Source organism: Sinocyclocheilus anshuiensis, unplaced genomic scaffold (genome assembly GCF_001515605.1).
Source record: "Sinocyclocheilus anshuiensis isolate Anshui unplaced genomic scaffold, SAMN03320099.WGS_v1.1 scaffold311, whole genome shotgun sequence".
Classification (NCBI taxonomy): Eukaryota; Metazoa; Chordata; class Actinopteri; order Cypriniformes; family Cyprinidae; genus Sinocyclocheilus; species Sinocyclocheilus anshuiensis.
In genome coordinates, this window is record NW_015549606.1 from 1407721 (window position 1) to 1430941 (window position 23221).

Below are 23221 nucleotides of genomic sequence, written 5' to 3' on the forward strand. Positions count from 1 at the left end.
AGTATTCAACATTTCATGTTTTAAATATCAAAACATTATTTATGCATTTGTAACTGCAGTTTAAAGCATTCCATGTCCCTCTAAGCTGCATTAACATGTGTAAATACATCTAAAAGCCACTTCATATGCAACTTCTGCAAAGATTAATTTTATTGATACTGATTTCATTTGTTTAGTAACAGCCTAAATGTATTATTATTATAACTGACTGATTAAATGTAAGAATTTGACTCAAAAGATTATGTACACTTTTAGAAAAAAATGGCTTTATAAAGGTAAAAATGCCCATAAAACGTAAAAATAAATTTAAACTTATAGGAAAAGATTAATTTCTATCACTGCTGTGTACTGACCACACAGAATATGAAGAATATCAAAAACTTTAGGAGTCAGCTGTCCACGGTAGTCCTTAAGATATCAGCACAATAACACACTCAGCAAAATATCGTCTAATTATCTTTATCAATAAAATTCCAGAAAATATTGAGATTTTTGTCAATAGGGCACAACCCTAGTACTGACACAATATGATTTGCAACGGTCGCTTTGTCATGCCCAGTGTAGACAGACTGAAACTGTTGGTTTATTTCTGTCTTTTTTTTTTGGCTAGTATAAGTTATGAATGGCCGGTAACTTAAAAATTTAGTAGCCAAATTGGCTGGTGAGTGAAAAAGTTAATTTCAATCCCTGGGTGTAAGTAATATAGTTTCATGACCGTTAAAGGAAATTAAATTATCTCAATTCACCTGACACTGGGCTAAAAAGGGGGTTTTCGGTTGAGACTTGCATGGAGAAAAGTTTATGAAGAAATTAAGCAAAAAATAAAAGACAGATAGATAAATATACTCTCATATATTTATACAAATTATTTTCATTCAGGTTGATTAAGAAATATTAAATAAATACTTCATTCAGGTAAAAAATGAATAAACCCGAAACAAAGGTATTAGTTTTACATTTAAAAAATCTACACACACTCTAAAAAATGCTGGGTTGTTTCAGCCCAACTTTGGGTCAAATATGGACTAACCCAACTTTTGGGTTAAAAATTTAATGTAAAAATTTAACCCAACGGTTGGGTTAGTCCATAGTTTTTAGAGTGCAAATGATTTTGGACAACATTTTCCAAACACTCTCTCTAACACTAATGCAATGTCACACAACTCAGTGTTGCACCAGACACACCAAGACATAACATTTAATTCTATATCAACTCTTAAAAATACATATTACAACAAACCATTAAAACAAACCATAATAACCATATTATAGTCATCTTATAGTTAAAATCACCAAATTATTATCTCTCTCTCTTTCGCTGTGGAGCAAAGCTTATAGTAGAGCTGTAATAAATGCTTATCAGAGAGAGAATGAGAGAGTTTCACGCTGCTCTTGTCCTTACATTAACCTCTTTGAGGGATTCTCATATACGCTCATTAAATCAAATGCTGGACACAGCCAATCAGCCGCTTGAGGAAGCATGTAAACACATTCCTGAAATCTGCTTCTCTTTCTCAACTCTATGACTCATACTCTAATATGTGTGTGTGTTTGTTTATTCTGATTTATGGCATATATTCAACATGAAAAGCTAGTCCACTGTGTAATCTAATTAGAGATGAAAACATGAAACAATATGTTATTAATATGACATGAAATGGAGGACAAAATTAGAATAAAAGACATTTCTTCAATCTAGTTGTGTGTAGGCTATTGTATATGCTACATAATATGTTCCAAAAATGACTCTTCCAAACTTATACCCTACGGTTGCTTGTTTCTTGATTTTTTTGTAAAGACTATTTTAAGTTTGATTTGTAGATTTCATCCTTAAGTGTGCTATTTTTTGTTTTGTTTAAAAAGAAAAGTATACAACCTAGAATGGTTAATTATGATTGTTTAAATATTCGAAAGTGTTTATTTTTTTATTTTTTCTATAAATGCAAACTGTAATTTAGTTCTTGACAGCATCGCAGTTACATATCACAATATCAAACTATTTGTGTACTGTATATACAAATCAGCATATAAGAATGATTTCTGAAAGAAAAAATAGATTCAAATAGAAATGTTCTTTTAAATTGTAATAATATAATATTAATAATAAAAGTAGTAGGTAATAAGTAATAGTATTAAAAATGATGGTAACACTTTACAGTAAGGTTCTGTTTGTTAACTTTATTTAATGCATTAACTAACATTATCTAATAATGTGTAATAATATTTACAATAATAAATTGTAATAATTTATTGCATTTTCCATCAAATAAATACTGAATACTGAATCCTGAGCATAAAAGACTTCTTCTATAGCTGCCTTTACATTTTTATATGTTAAGGTGTCTGCTGAATGTCATGAGTGTCACAGAGCATTTCAAGTATTTAAAAAAATAAATAAAATACTAATTTGCTCTCTTGCAAGGACTTGCATGTCCATCAAATAATTCAAATCTCATTCTACTCAACATTTTTCTCAGAAATGAAAATACCATTACCCAAACTTGCATTGTACACCAGTTCGGAGGACTATACACTGTGCATTCCAATGCTTCAGAAACTGAATGTGGGACTTACTTTGGTTTCTTCTAAGTTCCTTTAGGAATTAGGTCTTATATACCATGAAGAAACAATCCATCTGCACGACGTGCAAAGGTATGGAGACATAAATACACATGCACGACTCAAGGACAAAGGTTGGAGAGCAATAAATAGATTTCGCTGAGTGGAGGAGACTAACACATACACATGGAAGACACATACAAGCACACACGCTCAGAAAGAGCAATGTGTCACCTTCCTTGTCCTTGTTATTGTGGAACGGAAAGCTTTATTGTGATTACCAATGGAGAAAAAAAGACTTGCAAATTCACTAAACTGTACTCTTTATTTCAGCACAAAAACCTAAGTAAACCATTTTAAACTTATTTCTATGCCAGTCTAGCTCTATGCCATGCATGAGTCATTGTACTTTACAGAGTAAATCTTTCCTTCTTTTTATGTAAATGTCACGGTCATGGTGTGTGGAGGCAGGCAGGATGACGAGGACGACAAGGATTCCAATAAAGATATTTAATGTAGACAGAACAAGGCAGATTCAGGAAGATGAGACACACACACTCGGGGTAACATTCACCCACAGGGGCGTTACAGTAAATTAGGCTTATTATTGTGCCATATTCAGGAAAGACATTATATTGATAAAACAAACCAATCCAAGCCTCTATACCTGAAATACATATTCAAATTCAATGAAAAGACCCTGGCTGTGGGATGTTTCAAGAAGAGAATCCTGCAGAAAAAGTGTAAATTTGCCAACTCATGCTCACTGGAAAACATTTTGCAAAAATACAAAAACATAAAATATAAATACAATTCACGGCACGTTTCAGCTGTAATGAACAGGTTGTATAAAAAATAAAAAAACTTTTATTCCTTCTCATGCAAATTATGATTATCAGACGAATGATCATCGGCAGATTATCAATTGATATTCAATCATACTGATAATCAATCAAGTTATCACCTCAAAACACTTTTACCATAGTGCATTATTTCTAAACTAATACATTTATAGAATATTACATGATTTCTGAAGGATCATGTGACACTTAAGACTAGAGTAATGACTGTTAAATTCAGCTTTGCCATCACAGGAATAAATGACATTTTTAAATATATTCAAATAGTCATTTTAAATTGTAATAATACTGCAATTACAATATTTTTGATCAATTAAATGCAGCCATGGTGAACATAGAAGACTCAACAACCCCAAACCTTTGAACAAAACAACTTTTCAAGGCCACAGATATGACTGTGCTGTTCATCTTATGTGATTGTACATCATTTAAATTATATTTTCCAAAAGTACTTTTCATTTGTTTTGTGCACCTTTATGAAATGACTACAGTGGCAGTCTTCCCGTGTTCACTTTTGCTCTAAACAAGTATCTGATGTGGTTTATTGCACAAATCTAGACTTTCAGTTACACAAACGCAGAAACACATTCCCACATGAGTGTCACAGACAGCTCAGTGTCTACGCTGTGGTGGGCACAGGGAATGAAAGCAAGTAAAAAAAAAACATAACCCAATTCAGCTCCCTGCTCTAATTATAGTTGTGATTTGGGAGTACAGTGAGTTGGAGAGTGGTCACCTATGGTGTGTGTAAATGTTCAGTAGCTACTCCATAATGAATAGGCTGTTAATGAGCACTAAGAGTTTCTTGAGGGAGTGGGTGGACTTTCTTAAGAAGCAAAATTGGATCTTGCAGGCACTAATGAGGCACTGGAAAACTGCACCGGACCATGTACCATCAGTCTGTAGTGATTAAAAGAGAACATACAGTATATCCAATAAAAGGATACGTGCTCATATTTAGAGACCGCTTTTGAATCAAAGACCAGATAAAGCCCCTAATAAATCTCTTGGCATTCACATTGGCAATCTGGAGAGGATGACAAATCTGGTGTTACAGCTGATATCCAATGACTCAAAGTCCACCTGCCATTCTGGAAATGCAAGGACACATAAAATGCAACATACAGTCTCTTTATAAATCCTATTTTGATTAGAAAACCAAGTAGGTGTATGACAAACTACTGTTTAAAAGTTAATGTAAGATGTTTTGTTTTTAAAGAATTTCTATGCTCACCAAGGCTGTATTCATTGGATAAAAAATACAGCAATATTGAGAAATATTATTACAATTTAAAATAACTGTTTTCTATTTGAATACATTTTAAAAAATATAATTTATTCTTGTGATGGCAAAGCGGAGTTTTCAGTAGCCATTACTCCAGTCTTCAGTGTTACATGATTACTCAGAAATAAGTTAATATGCTTATTTAATATGCTTAACACTTCTTATAATTAAATGTTTAAAAAGTTATTAGCTACCTGGTCTCATGGCAAAAACGTACCTGGGGCACTTTTTCGCGAGACGCGAAATACGTACCAATAAGTACATATCACTGCAGTTTCCAAAAGAAATGAACACTAGAGGCAGTAAAACTCCGACACCTTTTATTCCTTTTCACACAAATTTACAGAGTTTCGATTAATAAAGCGTAATTTTCGCACAATTACTTGAAGAATATTATGTTATGACTTCAAAACTATTTTCATATGCTGGGAGATTTGAAAACAGATGCTTTTGAATGTTAGCATCACACATATCCAGCTTCATAGCTATGGGTTTTCATAGACGGTAGGTTTGTTCGGTAGCTCACGGAGTACGGAGACGTACTTGAGAGGTGAGGAGCTCCGGTTCGAATCACGTGTAACTACGGTTCAACAAACCAGTTGAAATCTGCATATAAGGAAGTTCAAATGGCATGGTTGCATCAACAAATGCGTTTTTATATCAGTTTTGCATTTGTTAACACTGTCGGGTAGGTTTAGGGTTGGGTTTGGTGTAGTGAACCGCCGCAATACGTACCTGAAGCAACGTAATAAAAACACAGCAATACGTACCTAAATCAACGTAATAAAAATGTGCCAGGGTTCACATATTGAACCCGTGTTTTAGCGCCACTCAGTGGACATTTCTCTTTGAAACTGCGGCGAAACATGCAGTAAGGTACGTAAAAACAGGGTTGCAGAAAAGTACCCAGAGGTACATATTTTTATGAGACCAGGTTGGTTATTAGAAAATTATTAGAAAGTTCAAAAACACCATTTATTTGAAAAGTTTTTTTTAACAATGTAAACTTATTTACTGTCACCTCTGATCAATGTAAAGCATCCTTGCTGAACAAATGTGTTAATTTAAAAAAAAATATATATATATATACTACTGAACTCTACCGTTCTACTGATTCTACTGATCCTACATATTTGAACAGTAGTGTACCTGAAGAAAGCTAGGCATTCCTATTTATCCTAATGGATTATTTTTTCCTGTACACTGTTCCACATAGAGATGATAAAAATACAAGTGTGTAAAATGTGCAATAACAATAAATGTCCCATATTACTAGCTAGCTTGGGAGATCTTGATGGAGGGAGAGACAGAGAAACAGAGAAGTGTTTGCTTGAACTTCAAAATAGAAAGAGTAAACAGCGCTGTGATGTCTCAAGTATGCTATAGAGCAGACCATTAGTAGTTAATGTGTCCTGCTGGTACACAAACACACATGTCCGTTAAAGCTTTTCAACTGAAATCACTCTCAAACAAACAGGGAACACTAAGAGCAGAGTGCATTTGGCTTTTGGTTTATTCATGACAAAACCACTGCAATGGCAGACGCTGCAATGGTCCCACAATACAGTGCGAGGGCAACTCTCAACGGGGTTGCTGTCATGGTAAAGGAAGTCAGGCGAGTCAGTAAGACAACAACTACATTCAGACCACAGACTAGTCTTGAGTTCAGTCTTTCTGACCACGTTTAACAACACAATTATTAATCAACTAAAAATACAACAAATATAGGTATCACTTTAGTATAGGGACCAATTCTCACTATTAACTAGTTGCTTATTAGCATGCCTATTATTAATATATTGGTTGTTCATTAGTACTTATAAAGCACATATTGTGCATGACCATATTCTACATCCCTGATCCTACAAAATACCTAAAACTACTTTACTAACTATTAGTAAGCAGCAAATTAGTAGTTTACTGAGGCAAATGTCATAGTTAATGGTTTGTTAATAGCAAGAATTGGACCTTAAAATAAAGTGTGTTATAAATATATATGTTTGCAACATAATACATCGTATAAGCTCATATATGCTCTAATCTCACTAAATCCATGTGGGCATTGAAAGATTATCTTTCCAGGGCATGCATGACATCAGCATCATTAATGTCAGCGTTCAAATTAGCTCTTCCTGTGCAGTTCTATATTTCACTGCCTCTTCTTGTCCAGCTCGCTGAGCCCACTTTGATATCCCAATCACGGCTTTGGGACAAAACACGAATGTCGCAAGTGTTTACTTTCTGTCTGAGACACATTGATTGATTAAAGATCTAGCAGACAGCAAAATAAATGGGTGGAGGGATGGAGGATGGCAATGGGTGTCAGTAAACAGTAATCACTCATTTGAGGAGATAATTTGAGCAGATAATTCGAACAGTCTTATAATCATGCATTTTTAATGCAGTTTTAAAGCCTGTATGCATTGGGAACAGTAACAATGGCATAATTGTACAGAAACTTTTTCAGTTTTACATTTATTAAAAAATGTCTTTTAAAAAACAGACTCAACTGCGTCTACTACAGTATACTGTCATAAAGACGGAAGAGTATTTTTTTGCAGGGCAATTCCCTTTTTTCTTTTTATAGATGTTGCCTGTTTGGTGGCATCAATTGTGAAACTTAGCTTCTCAAACCCTAAACTACAACTGTAGTCCCTTGTGTGTTTGTTTGTTTTTTTTAAGTATGAGGGCCTTGACCGGCGGTCTTGTGAAAGATAGCGTAATAATTATGGAGTAGATGAGACTGCAGCCATAAATCCAGCTGAGAGAGTCTGCTTCCAGGAGACCCACTGTGTTCCAGATACTTCAGCCCTGGAGACTGATTAACTCGCTGGCAAAAAGTGAGTCTACCAGCCTGAAAATGTCTGAGAGCCAGAGAATGAGGTGCATTAACAACAACCGGCAAGTGAAAAGGTCACCTAGCTATTCTTACAATGTTGGCACAACATTTTCTTCTCTACAGTTGGGTTCAAAAGTTGTAATTATATGGTGAAAAAGAGCTAAAACAAATTATTATTTTGATACAATGATATTTGCAATGAAAAATAATGCAAAACAGAAGCATTTTCACTAGTGGTATCAAATTTTTGAACCCCACTTATATAAAATGGCTCGATTGGTTGTTACAGTTCTGTCAATACATGAGAAAATTTGTAAACTTTATCTTTATCTTGTTACTATGAGTCATGGCGCTGATGTGATCACAGCAAACATAAAGTATAATACACACACACACACACACACACACACACACACACACACACACACACATTTTTTTTTCACATCTTTAATTAAATGCACTGACAGCCTAACAAAGGAACTGTGAGTGTGTTTTCATCAGCATTACTGACACTCATTATTGAATGTGAGGATAGAAACCACTGGTTCAATCTATAGTGTGTGCAACACTGTATCTGTTCTGAGATAAAGCTGTTGGTAAACCTGTTTATCAACAAATTATCATTTTAGCTCTTAACCCAAAACTTGCAACGTCAATCGAATGAGAAGAAAAGATACTGAAACCATATCACTTGTGCTCTTAATTGTACTTCACCTCGCTTTGGTTCAAAAAGCAATTGACCTTGTATGTGTCTAATGAGAGTGTTGCTGTGTTAGTTCTGTTTATCCTGTTACTCAGCACTTTGTTTAAAGACCACACCACCCTCCTCCCTTTTGTGCTAAAAGCAAGTCATCAATATGCCTATCGACCATGCTGCTTTCCTGATTGTTGTTTCTCTATACGTTCATGTCCCCATCATATGTTGTATAAAGTATTAAACTCACAATTTTTAAAGATGGAATCATATTAGATAGTATTTCTTAATCACAATATGGGAAATTTCAAAAATAATTTCACTACTTTTGCCCTTTTCACCCTGTCAGGTGCTATGCATTTCTTTAAGAACACTAGTTTTTTAAAACACAGGATATGCTGTCACACTCTAGACCTTTTTTTTTAATAAATAATAAATCGTAAATGACAAGTAATAAATTCATGATAAATGTGATTTGCATGCAATCTAGACTGGCTGCAGTTAGACTTTTGTAATATTCCCTTAACTAACAAATACCAGTTGTTTAATGACATCTCTTCCAGGAAGTGACATCATTGGTGGAAACTCAACAGCAGAACTATCAAGTAGTATTAGTGAGGAATTCAAGTCATGTGATGCTTTGTGGTATTAGTTGGTTCTTCTCACTCTAAAATATCAATACGACATTATCAAATATTTAAAGATTTAAATGTTACATTTAAAATATATTTATTTGTTTGTTTCTTTGTACTTGCATATATACATCCAAGTACAACACAAGCACATTAATTTTATATAATACAAAAAGATAAAGTGTACATGCCCCACTAAAAAGAGATAAAATCTGAATATTGCCCACATTGTGCTTGGCTTAACACAAAATATAATTTCACACTAAAAGGCTCAAATTCTTGATATGTGCCAGGAGCTGAGATGTGACCCCATGGCATCGGATTCAGCCCTGTCATATTAAAGAAAGCAAATATATATGAGGCTCTGCCCATGTGCATGTGTGTGCGCACTTTTGTGCATGCACAAATCTCTCTTCTTCTCCCATTGTTCTGAATATCAACCATTCCAGTCCAGTGGCATGATGAATCCAATAGGCAAAAGAGCATAAACACTGACACGCTGCACAACACAGAGTAAACAAGCACTTTCAGGCAGACTAGGGGACAGGAAGGCTAGTTTACACACAAAATACAAAACACGCCAACATAATTAGCAACCCTGGTCCATTTAAAATGCAAGTCACTGATCTGTCCAAAGTAAGTATCTTATAAGCGTAAAGCTAGGTTTAAAATCAGATTTCCTTAAGCAAACACCGAGCCAAGTTTAAATTGATGCAGAGACATTTGCATCTGCCAAAAAGGCCATGTGAATAAAACCCTTCCATACCAAAGCCACAGTAACGGAACCGAGTAACGGAAATGAGTTGTTTGCTTAACTTTTAATAGAGTGTACCAAACTTTTTTTTTAGGATGCTTCAGATCTTTATATATGCTAATGCAGTATACAGTGATGTCTCCCACAGAGAGAGGGAACAGATCCAAATATTAGGCCCTGGGGAGGCAGAATGAAATAATATCTCATTAGATGAAGAAGAAAGCAGTATGAAAAAAGGGGAGGATGTTGATTTTTCTTGTTTTAGATACAGCTGAGGGGATGTTAGCGTTATATATTTAGCAACATCTGCCTTGCACGGTCCTCCACTTTTAAATATGCATTTGATAACCATCAGACTTAAATTCAACACCTGAAGAAAATTGTCTATCCATCTCTAAATTCAAAATGTTTTTCACTGTCATGACCAAGCAACAAGTAATTTGTCTGTTCACACTAATGTGTGAATCAAGTGATACAATCAGCAGAGCTGAATTAAAGAATTGGCTCCCTTAAAATTCATGACTTGGAATGTCAATTAAATTGGCCATGTGCCACAAGACATTGAATTGGAATTTGAATTAAAAGGAGAGAAAGTGGAATTTGCAATTAATTAAATTTTGAAGAAATTACTTTTCAAAGCATTCTGGGAATTTAAATGTTCATCCACACTGGTCCATAAAACTGTCTTTCCATAACACCTGTAAATTTCAGACTTCTTAAACTTTTTTTTAGCAGATCAAGAATAAAAATCATCAACAAAATGTCATGTCACTTGTCACAGCTTATTAGGACAGAAATTCAGGTTAACATGGAAAAGCCTGTGTCCATTGCTTGATTAGGATATGGTATTATAATTACTTGTAACAACCAAAAATAATTTTTAATTTCAAGAAAATCTCATTTTAATTTTTAACATTTAAAAAACCATAAGAGAAATGTGTCAGAGACATGGCACAGCAATTATGGCACATACCCACTGTGCGTGGTTCTCATGTGAAAACTGCAGGTTTGAGTCTGACCTGCAACATATCTCGACCCCATTGCCTCTCTCTCCCCCCAAAATTTCCTGCCACTCTCAAATATATATATATAATATGAACAAAAACACATTTAAACCTACACTTAAGGTTAATCAGAGATTGTCCTTTCATTTTCTCCTTGAGCGCCATTTACGAGGGGATGAGACTCTCTTCAGCGATTTTCCACACCACTGCACTTGTCTTTTCTCCACCTCCATGTTCATGCACCACCACACTCCCTCAAGACAACCCTGCCCCCTCCATCCATTCCCAGTGTTACCTAACACAGCAAGGACCAAACCACGAACAGAACTATGACACAAGCCTCCGCTCACGATAATTCAGATGCTCTGTTGCACAATATGTGAATGCACATCTGCGTTAAGATGTTCGATGAGTTGCAAAAGTTCCATCCGATCATCTGAGGACATTCAGGTTGCATTTAGACGTAGCATCTAGGTCAAGAAAACCACTTCTCTATACACAGGTTTGAATCTGTCAGATTAAGACAGGTCGAAAAGATGACATCCCTAACTCAAGGCTATAGTATTCCTTTAGAGACCTGCTATGACATTTCAAATCACTCTGATTCCATTTGTGGTTCAATTTATGAATCGTTGAGATTCAAAGCATGCACTTCCATTGACATTGTGAGCAGCAGATGCTAAAAGTGCTAAAAGTCTCAGCCACTATAATCATACAAATCACTGCAGTTATTGCAGTCTGCACCATTAAACTCCCTCTATTAAATGCTCTTCTGTCTGTGTCTAATGGTTGTCTGGATGAGTAATGCATAGGTGCTAGTGGCTGTGTATGTTTCACGGTGTAATCCAGTCACAGTGTGTATTGTACCTGACACATTAAACCTTAAACACACTCTGCCTAGCTAACTAAGCAGATGAAGGGACACCTTTTAGACACAGAATGGATTTGAAACAGTCCTCCCATATGTACATGTGTGGGGAACATCCAAGGCTCAATTCCAAGAATAACACATCTTAATGGTTTAAATTCCAGGCGCTAAAACAAGCGCAAAGCCTGGTCCAGTTCACATACATTATGACTTGCAAACAAAACCTTGCATTCTAGAAGATAAATCTCAAATATTCGTGCACACGGTCACTATTTTTCAGTGGATCCAATAGGATCTCTCATAAAAAGCGGCTCACTGTTCCATTGTTGTAAAAACATAACCAATTATTATTATTAATTATTATCATATCCTGCCCACATCCTCCTAGCACTGATCCAGTCTCTCCAATAGACAGGAAGCATCTCACGACACAAAGCTTTCATTTTGTTACAGTAAGCGATAAGAGTGGATATGACTCTTGCTATGTTATTATTTTGAGTGACGCAAAACCGGTCACACTTATACGAGAAATGACAAGAATAGCAACTCATTTTCTAAATTAATGTTTTAAATAATTAATATGGAGGAGAGTTTATTTGGCATCAACATCAACTGCCTAACATCCACTGCAGTTCAATGCCAAAATACATTACAATTATGAAATTATAATATATTTTTATAAATATATTTTGTCTTCAACTATATGTTAAGATATTGATATACAAATATAGATGCATATACACATATATCCATTTTGAAACATGTAGTTTCACAAAAAATGTACATTACACATATAGTATATACACATTATATGTATTCACATTTATATATTATAAATATATATTTATGAATTTAAGAAATCAATGCAAAATTATTTAAAATATATAAGAAATATTATGTATATACACTTTTTTTTTTAATTACTGTGGGTTTGACTAGGCTATGCTTGTTTAGGCTTTTGACATTGCTAACAGCCTTTAAAATTCATATCTACCATTTTAGCATTAAATGCCTCTAAAATCTATATAGCAGTTTGCAGAGAAAGGGTTAACAGTCTTTACTTGTTCCTGAAAGGAGATTGAGATGGTTCCACTTAGAGAGAGCAAAGAGAGCATCGCAATATGTCATGTCACATTGACAGAATTGCCCTGTTGTTTCAGCTTCTCTGGCAGTCGACACATCACATCACGACATATTATTCACTAGTTTCTTTTCTCATTAAGATCTAATGTTGGTCATAGCACTATGATAATCTCGCCTGCAGTGACAGCACAGCTCACTGACCCATAATAACATTTATCCAAACTAATTCAGTGTCATTCATAAAAAAAACTCAAACAATGTAGTACTGAAACCCTCTCCATTTATACTTCCTCTTGCGATCCTCCACTCTTTACCCTTCATACCCCAGACAGGCTTACCAGGTGTGTGCGACGGTGAATCGGCGCCTGTGACGGCTGCCCTTGTTAACCATGAGCTTGCGGAAGAGGCGCGGGGAGCTGCGGGGAGATATTTTGGGGGAAGTGATGCGCTTGTTGCCAGCACCCAGTCTCGGAGGCTCCAGCTCCAAATGCATGTGCTCCTTAAAGGTACGAATGCAGGGGTCCAATTCCGGAGCACTCAGCTCATTGGATGACATCGTGATGCTGCGGGTTGAAAATTTCGCCCTTTCTGAGTCACACTACCAACTATTCCCTCCGTTTCTCTCAGTCAACTAGAGGTTATGCCATACAGGCTGATGTTTTGTGTGTCAGACAGGAATAAATGTGTGCGCTTGAGCTGCTCTATTCTCTCGCTTCCTCTGTCAGCTTAGGCTTTCGGCAATGCAGTAGAGTAATCCTCTCTCGTTCAGTTCCACTGACACACTGAGAACAGTCCCCGTCAGTGCAGTCACACCCCCTTCCTGTGAGAACAAGAAAAAAATGAAAAAACACACTCTCTCTCTCTCTTTATCTATAACCACACAAAACGAGAGAAGAAAGACTGTCTGTCTCTCCAATACAGACATAACTGACTTCATAGGATCTTGGATGTCCAGAGTTCTTTCTTTTAGTTAGATGTCTGTCTCCCACTCAGTCCTCCTGCTCCATTCTCGCAGCTCCTCAGACTCGCACTTACTTCACTCAGCTCCAGGAAACTCCATCTTAAATTATTCAACAGTGGGCAAGAGCAGGTCTTCTCTCCCATCAGTGGCTCCTCTCTTCAGGATCAACCAGGTAGAGCTTTTCGTGATGCAGAGAGAAAACCTGGAGGAAGGAATAGACTGAGTGCACCTAATTCTACTACCCCAGGTGCTGTCTGCTTTGAAAATAAATGGAATAGCTTTGAGATCCTTGGATTTAAAAAAAGCCCTGAGAAAATGTGCATAGTGACGGTAAAAGCTCCGCCCCTCCCTGCAACTGATTGGCTGAGCTGTGGTTAGTTTGATGGGTGTCTCTGGCTGAATTCTGATGAGGGCTTATGCCCTTTCACAGCTCAGTGGCGTTCAAGACACCGATAAAAGAAAAAATCCAAAAAGCAATTTAAGCCCAGGATTAGCAGTGTCTGGGGAAATAAATATTGCTCTGAGGTAAATGAAGGTTTAGATACTAAAGTGGCTGGTTTGAAGAGAAAATAATGGGAGTGAATTGGAAAGAGAAAATGATTTAAATGGAACATACAGATGGACAGAAAACAAAAGCAATTTAAAACAAAGAGAAAAATACATGATGTGTGAATTCCTTCAATATATATTTAACTGAACATTATTAACTTTATCAACCACCCAGGAAAAACAATACACAAGCTCCTTTAAATAACATTTCATGTTACATGTGTTCAGATATTCAGTCAGAAGGCACCTAGACACCTATACACCAATAAATAACCAATGAAACAAATCGCAAAACCGTGATGTGATTTCTGGAGGTGCATTGCTGAATGCCTTTCAAAGCGTGTTTGAACGTGAAACAGCATACTGCTCGCTGTCACGAATTCGGTCCATGGACTTCCGTTTATTTACCACCAGAGGTCACCCGCCCTGTGTGACAGCAACACAGCAGAATTATCTCCGGCTCTCATAGAGACATGCTGAAGAATGGAAATACGTTAGCCAGCTATCAACCTGCCAGTCAACACCCGCCGGCAGCCAGGACTTCACCATGGAGACAAAGGAGAGGAGGAAGTAATGAGAACAGGAAAAAATTATGAATGACAGGATAAACGAAAAAGCTGGAACAGATGGTAAAATCGTATATTTTATGAGCTGTTTTGACAGATCTTTCAACACAGAAGACCTATGATATATAACTTAAATTCCCTTATTTTAGCAAGCAAAGATCTGGGTTTAAACTGGGTTGAGATTCTGAGATTGCTATGAAAGAGGAGAGAGACAGATACTAGAAAGCCACTGAGATCAGTTTAGCTATAAGTATCAGTATGGATGGAATGAGTATCAAGTTAATTAAGGGCTACTACTGAACCTTTAGTTGGTCTACTGCATTCATCTTAACAGGGCCTACTGTATTCTGCTGCATTCACTTTAAACAAGGTCATCATAAAAATTCACTATGATTGAGGTTGTGTATATCGAATGAGGTTGTGTATATCGAAAAGTGTAAAGGGACCAAGAACTGAACCTTGAGGCACCTCAGTGACTAGCTGATTAGTCTCAAACATCCTCCTCTCCAGAAAAATACCTTAAGGCCCGGGTAAACTTCATTTTCTGTGTTCTACTCCATCTAGTGCACAGTTCAGCATTCAAGCCATATACTATATGGACCATGAGTGCTCATGGACGTGTTTGGCACTCATGCACTACCCAGTGGACCTTTGTTTTTTGGAGCACTCAAATCACTCACACATTTGCTGTTGTATGTGCACAAGTACATGCAAAGTGTGTGCAGACATCAACGCACTGTAACGAAAATTGTTATACGAATGTAACATGAACAAAGGAAGCATGCTTTTAGCAGGATATGTCTGATTCTGTAAACACGGCAATAACACGGCTTCAGTGCAGTTTTTGCAGTGTAAAGACAACACTGTCTATGTATAATCTGCTCTGTATTCCCCTAAAGATCTTGCCCCATTTTGGTAAACTGGCTCCTACACAGGGGAAACTGGGGCTCTTATTCTATTTATTGACATATCAACTACCCTGTAGGGAGATAACGCCATAGTGGAAAACTACAGTGCAAATCTGTAAACACCATTTTGAGGATCCTGCAGGTGGTATGACTTCCATTTAGCAGACACTTCCTTAACCAACAGATCAACCTTCAGTAAAGTGGTTTACTAAATGGTAACAGTTCATGAGTCACTGCTGCTAGGATTTAACCTATAAGCTTTGAGTTACCATCCCACATTTACTATTAATCTACTACTACTACTACTACTACTACTACTACGATCCTTAGTAGGGGTTTGCATTATTGTGAAATCCAAGCGTTGTGTAGTAATGCGAGTCTAGCACCGAGTTCAATGACGAGGAATGTGATCAAGTCACTCTGACTGACCTTTCTGAGTTGTGAGCCTATTCACTGATGGTGTCTTAGTGGAGAGGACTTACATAACTGAAGGTCTTACGTAAAGACATTTCCTTACTGCTGACTGCTGCGATGAAGGAAGTCATATGGCTCCCAATGCTAGCTCATATAGTAAAAAGGATGAGAGATGCTGCATGGGCACCAACAGGGACATTATGAGGAAAAATAGAAAGCTAAGACAAGAGGAATGAGAATGAGGGCAAACACAACCCCTGCAGAGTTAAATTTAAAATAATTTCACATGATTAGAATTTGTTAGAAGCTGTCTCGTAAACGCTTAACAACATCTCCCAGCTACATTTCTCACCTTGCACAGTGCTGGGTATTAAGTATTTTGTGAACCTGTAAGACCAAAAAGATTCCCTCTACCCTAAACATTGAATGTATCAGTTGTGGTTTCTGCCTATAATATTAAATAACGTTTCAAGCTACAAGGAGATTAAATTGATCTATTTTTACAGCCACCAAAAAAAAAACTCTTTTAGAAAGCTAGATATAGATATGAAGCCATTAATTCGTCCCAAAACATTTAACATACAGTTGCATCACTTTCTAGTTTTTGTAAACTAATACCCTGCTAAGAACTTTAAGATTAAAGATTGAAAATCTCCAATTTTTTTGCAGTGTAGAAATGTTTACTATTTAAAATCTAATTACCTTGATGGTGCCATTGCAATATTTATAAGTGAACAGCAATTGGGCTGTTTTTCTTGCACTCATTCGCAAGTCATTTTTTTGTTTAACCATTTTTTATATTTTATTTTTATATATTTAACCATATATTGCTACTTTTTCACAGCAAAGACCGCACAGAAGTTGTGCTTTGAAATAACAAGTCATGCTAATTTACCTAACAATGGCAACGCAGCTGTGATGCTGAATGAAAAAAAAATTAAATGCAAATCTAGTTTAATTATTGCTGTTGTTACTGTACAACAGCCGGTACTACTCCTGGATTTGCACTGAAATGTAGTTCTTGTAGTTTATGGATATGTGGGACAGACTCTTTGAGCTGTTAGTAAATTGATTCAAATGATTAGAATTAGCACTTCACTCCACGGCAGGAGACACTGTAGTTGACAATGTGGGAAATGCAAGTCAGTTTGATTTGAAGGATAGTTGATTACTGCAGGCCTCAGCCGGCCTCTATTACTTGGTCTCTAAGCACAAATCAAGCCTAGGAACTCAAAAGCTTGATGCCTCTAATCCAACAAAATTGTTTGAGCACACACAATGTCTGACTGTGACCACAGTGTGAACACATTCTAATGGTACAGTCGGTGTGTGTGTGTGTGTGTGTGTGTGTGTGTGTGACCAAGCCATCCTTCATCTTCACCCTTGTCAGATGGCTCCTCTGGAATTTTCAGGTGAAGGGTCATATGAAAGGAGATGTTTTAAAATCCTCCACTAAGAGCTTTGAAGGACACCATCAATTGACAAAATCAAAAGCCTTTGAGAAAGATGATTCTAATCTTTCACAAGAAAGACCACGAGTAATGAGAAAATAACACAGACTGGGAAAGAACATACACGAACGCACAGACAGCGATTTAACTTAGCAGTATAAATGGAAACATTCCATAGACTTCTATTGTTTTTATTTACAGCTACTTATAAATAATATAACTTAAGCCTTCTTAATTTTTACATAAAAAGAAAAGAAAATGTATTTTTGTATCATTTTAACAAATTATGTCCCCAAAAGGAGTATTTATCAGATTTACTGAGTAAAGTTTCTGAGTACAAATCAGACCCCAAAATATGGTACACAAACAAAAAATATAATATATTGTTTCTACATTAGTAATGTTATTATTAGTGATATTTGCTGAAAAAAAAAAAAAAAAAAAAATTCTGATACATCAGAGTTGGGTAATGCATTATGTATTCTTCTAATTACTTTTCCTGATAACGCAGTAATGTAATGTGTTACACTTTTAATTTATGTAATTTGATTACAGTTCCTAATGTCAATAAAATTGCATTACTTAAGTTACTAATGCAATGTTAAAAAATATATTAAAAAAGCAAAAATCATGTTTTGCTCGTCAGTATGCCCTGGAAACTCCATCTTATCACCGGAGAATGCGAGCTAAAATGCAGACGAGTCCTACAACATTTAGATGCAATAAAAGGTTTCCTGTCATATTTCAAAATGTTGCACTCGATTTCACATATTTTAGTCTGGCATTATAGCTTGGGAAAAGTTCAGCTAGTAAATGTGTACAAGTTTATGTCACAATAACACTAATACAAGTAAAAATAAATGACTCATCAGAATGAGATCCTCTGCTGGATTAAGCCGCACGTCGCATTGCAATCTTCTTCTGAGGTAAATTCAAGGCTTATTCCTCACAGCGTGTCTTGTTGCAAAAACGAAAAATAACCTAGATGAACTTGATGATTCTTAATGCTTAGTTTACAGAGGTGATGTGGGCGTTTGCATGTTCACACGTCTCAAGCCTGGTTTCATGTGGATGTTTATCATATTGCGCACGATGCGTGTGGGTGTAACCACATTACAGATAATGAACTCAGACGGGAAAGACTGTACCTCAACTGGTTTCAAACTAATTACTTTATCAGAGAATTTTTGTTTTCAACATGGCTGACTTATGTCTTACTAAAAAGACACTTCAAGCTTTCTTTAGATATATTTCTCATGTCTGTGTGTCAAGTATTTGCTAATTTTTCGTTCATTTTAGTGACGCATTTCAGGAAGACATTCGAGACTGAGACTGCAGAAACCCCACCCTGTTTGTTTTCTTTATTTTACAAAAGCACAATATTTTTTTAGTATTGCGAGTGTATACAAATAAAATACCTTTTAAAGTCACAAATTAAGTATTACTCTTATCTGTACGATCAAAAATTACAAAACATTTTAAGTTATTTTCGCCGTTATCAGAAAAAAATGTAAGTGATCATTCAAGTTGCTGTTTTAATACTTAGGCCCAATCCCAATTCTATTTTATACATTTTATTTACACTCTGTTTACGCTGAGATAATAAAAAAAAATCTTTGTTTGAAGGGCTATCTGGCCCTTCCCCTTACCCCTACCCCTCCAACCAAAAGAGAATCGAGACACCCCTACCCCTTCACGTGAACGAGCGAAACGGGAAAGGGGAAGTGCTAAGGGGTAGAATTGGGATTGGGCCTTAGGCTATGTAATTTTTCAGTCAATATGAAAGGACTATGAGTTTCACTTTGTAGTGTATTTTTTAGGTTTGATAACTTGAAAAGTAAAGTAAACTTGAAAGTAGCTTAAACGTAAAGTAATTAGTAATCTGATTATTTTTTAAATGCAGTAATCAGTAATGTAAACATATTACAATTTTAAAGAAGTAATTAGTAATTTGTAGTCGATTACTTTTTTTTGAGTAATTACCAAACATTGGACATCATTAATCACCCTCATGTCATTTGAAACCCATACTTTTTTCCTTCTTCTATGGAGCACATTGAATAATATTTAGCAATTGGTTTAGAGGTCCTCAGATACAGAGAAATTACTATTTATTTATTTAATAATTAACTGATAATGTATTTTAAAGCCTATAATCAACATTTTGGCCAATGTAAATTTTGTAAGGGTGTTTACATGAACTCACACATTGGTGTAAAATTTTCCATACTGTGTATACACACTAACTGGTCCTTTCATGCCTCGTTGAAAAAAAAGCCGCTACAACATTCTGCTAAACTTCTCTTTTTGTGTTCCTCACCTCAGATACAGATAAATTACTATTTATTTATTTAATAATTAACTGATAATGTATTTTAAAGCCTATAATCAACATTTTAGCCAATGTAAATTTTGTAAGGGTGTTTACATGAACTCACACATTGGTGTAAAATTTTCCATACTGTGTATACACACTAACTGGTCCTTTCATGCCTCGTTGAAAAAAAAGCCGCTACAACATTCTGCTAAACTTCTCTTTTTGTGTTCCTCAGAAAATAAAGCCATACATATTTCAGGGTCAGTATATTCATATTTCTAAGAGATGATGACGTCTAAAAGTCACAGAGACAGACATGTTCTTACATCATACAGCCATTCATCCTGCAGGAAGTGACAGATTAGGACTAAACAGACCTCGATCTGACCCGGACACAAGAGTGTGAGGTCTCTTGCCCTGGAGTCTTGTGCAATGGCACTTCTGAATAAATCTGCCTCACACTGTCTGCATGACTTGATATCAGAAATTGTTCTTTCTCTCTCACACAATCACACGCACACAATAGAGCGCTCAGTCCCGAGAAAGTGGGTAAAGTCACTGATGAATTCTCTTGGCAGACAGCTCAGTGCCCTGTAGTGTCTGTCCTCCAGCATCATTGCTTATGCCTGGCCCATAAAGCCATCCCACAAGCCACCTGGGAGCGCCCAAATCAATCTGCAATGGAGTCACGTCAGCAGGAAAATAATTGTGCTCCAAATATAGCACTTTCCCTAAACCCTGTCTCCTGATTCTCCTGACACACACATCAAACAGACAGCAGCTCTAACAAGAGCAGAAATGCAAGAGTGTGAGATAGCAGGGCAAATAATGAATGCTTGCCAGGGTGTCTTTATTCGTTTAAGTAATATATATATATATATATATATATATATAAAAGCCTACATTAAAATCTGTCATATAAATTGGTCTCTTCATTAGAAATTAGCCTACTGATTGCCACCATTGATGGACAACATTTTTTTATAATATGACATTATATTCTGCAGTTCTTCCCTGTTGTACCGAATATCTATACTTTTCAAATGATCATATCGAAGTTAGAAATTCAAATATTGTGACAAAATTTAGTTTGGAGGGTGCCACAAGTTTGTTAAAATTTCCAAAGGGTGCCGCGACTAAAAAAAGGTTGGGAAACACTGCTATAGCTTATGAAATTTAAGTCAATTTTAACTGATTATGTGACTTTTCCAGTGAGGTGTTTTGTTACCCTGCTCAACCGATTCACTGAAAATATCCTCAAAAAATGATGGATTCACAAATTGGAAATAATTTTCTTTCTCTCATAAATGCACCAAAGATAGTTATGGCAGATGTCAAGATTTTCAGTGAAAACTGATATAATCTTGGTCTGTTTCTCTCAAAACACCTGTAATAGGGTGGTATGGTTCACTTTTTTTTATCATTTTGTCCTTGACAGTCCTCATACACTTTCATTTTATGTAAAAGAGTGCCGATGATATTCAACTAGATCTCTTATGTTTCTGGGTGAACTATTCTTTTAAATAAACATTATGAGACTAACATCCAGATCTTATCTCAATTTGTCATCCATTTGAAAGGGCATGCAATGAAATGGCCTACTTAAATACATTTTACGACAAATGTGGGTCTTGAGTGTTTTTTGGGGGCAGACTGATGAATGCTCATGAGGTTTACCAAACCTGAGGTGCCACACACAGAAACACCTGAGAAGAAAAACCGTGACGACGTATTTTAGTCTCAATGCTGACCTCCACTGGCAAACAACGACAACAACTACCAACTTAATGCATGTAGTGTAATCTGATGGAAAACATTTAGCAAACACATCAAACTTGTGTGCTCTAAAGTTGAAATATTGAAAATCAGACCTGTTTATTTTCAGACAGATAAAACAAAAATCTAATTTGTGGCTACACTTATAATATAAAGTATTATAAGTATCCAATCACAAATGTATTTGGGTCTTATTGGTGCATTTGCTGTGGGCCCATCAAGCTATTGCAACTCACTAATTGCAACTCTGCTGTCAAATCACATCTTTTTAGCAGACAAATTAAAGGAAGAATGATTGATTGATGATTACAAACCAGCTGTTGCTGTGTTGCCAAGCACAACCAGACAGATTTCCCTCTCCTCATGGCAACAAGACTGAGCAGCTGCAGCTTAAATCACTGGTGCTGGAAGCAAAACTAATCTATTTCATCTCTCATCATTCAGCAATTTAGGATTTCCATATGTACATATGTTATATGTAAAGCATATTGTAGATGCTAAGACATTAAAGGGGTCATATGATGCGATTTCAAGTTTTCCTTTCTCTTTGGAGTGTTACAAGCTCTTGGTGCATAGATAAGATCCCTGAAGTTGCAAAGACTAAAGTCTCAAAACCAAAGAGATATTCTTTATCAAAGTTAAGACTCTGCCACGCCCCCCTACAACGGCTCGTTCTAACACGCCCCCACATATCTACCTCACTATGTGGAAATATTTGCATAATGCCGCCCAAATGTGCACGCAAAGAAAGAAGGCGTGGTTTCAATGATCTTTAAAAAAGCATCATATGACCCCTTTAAGTACAAGTGTTCAACCAAAAATGAAAATTCTGTCATCATTTGCTCACCTTCCAAATATGAGTTTCTTTCCTCTATTCAACACAAAAGAAGATATTTTGAAGAAAATTGGTAACCAAAGGGTTAACGGTAGCCACTGACTTCCATAGTGTTCTTTTTTCTCCATAATATGGAAGTCAATGGCTACCGTCAACTGTTTGGTTACCCACATTCTTCACATTTTTTTCTTTTGTGCTCAACTGAAGAAAAAAATGAGGGTTATTAAATGATGACAGAATTTTCATTTTTGGATAAACTAACCCTTTTGAGAGTTTTCAAATAATTTAATACTGTATAATATGTGTGCTAATTTACAAGCTTTGCAGACACTTCTACATATCTAAAGCAAATTATGCAAATCATGAGTGATGAGAATCAACTTCACAAACAGCTACAAATTTGCGGTGAATTTTTACTCCTGAAACATCTTTCTACCAAAGCAACATGCAGTCACATAAATCAGAACAGCCACAATCTACATAATATGCAGATAAAATAAATAAACACTTAATTCATGATTTACTGACTAAAAAGAGAGAAAAAAAACCTTTTTGAATTAAATGCCAGTGTTGGAGATTTCTGCACTAAAAGAGATGAACTGGCCGTATTCTTATGTTGACTTGTCTAATGAATGTGCATGTCCCACAATCCATACTCAAAACCATAATCAGCAATGCAGTGACTGGATGGCAACATATTTATATTACAATACAAAGAATAAGTCATCATACTCTAAATTTTTGATATAGAGAGATGCCACAAGAATGAGCACAATTCCTCTCAATTAATATTAGAAAGTTCTAAATAATTTAAGTAACACTGCCCAAGCAACCAAAGCAAAATAAGTGTTTTTATATAAGGCCTA

General features: G+C 35.9%; 1 protein-coding gene across 2 annotated transcripts in view; it reads right to left on the reverse strand.

Moving 5' to 3' along the window:
• LOC107659050 (cAMP-specific 3',5'-cyclic phosphodiesterase 4B-like) overlaps window positions 1–23221 on the reverse strand; it is a 187946-nt gene that overhangs the window by 117565 nt on the left and 47160 nt on the right. Inside the window, exon 1 of one of the 2 annotated variants that reach the window (XM_016447847.1) lies at window positions 12917–13173. The exons of the other annotated variant lie outside the window; for it this stretch is intronic. Within the exon in view, the coding sequence (XP_016303333.1) occupies window positions 12917–13134 (218 nt within the window). The 5' untranslated portion in view covers window positions 13135–13173. Of the gene's footprint in view, window positions 1–12916; window positions 13174–23221 lie in introns of those variants that run through there. 2 annotated transcript variants of the gene reach the window in all.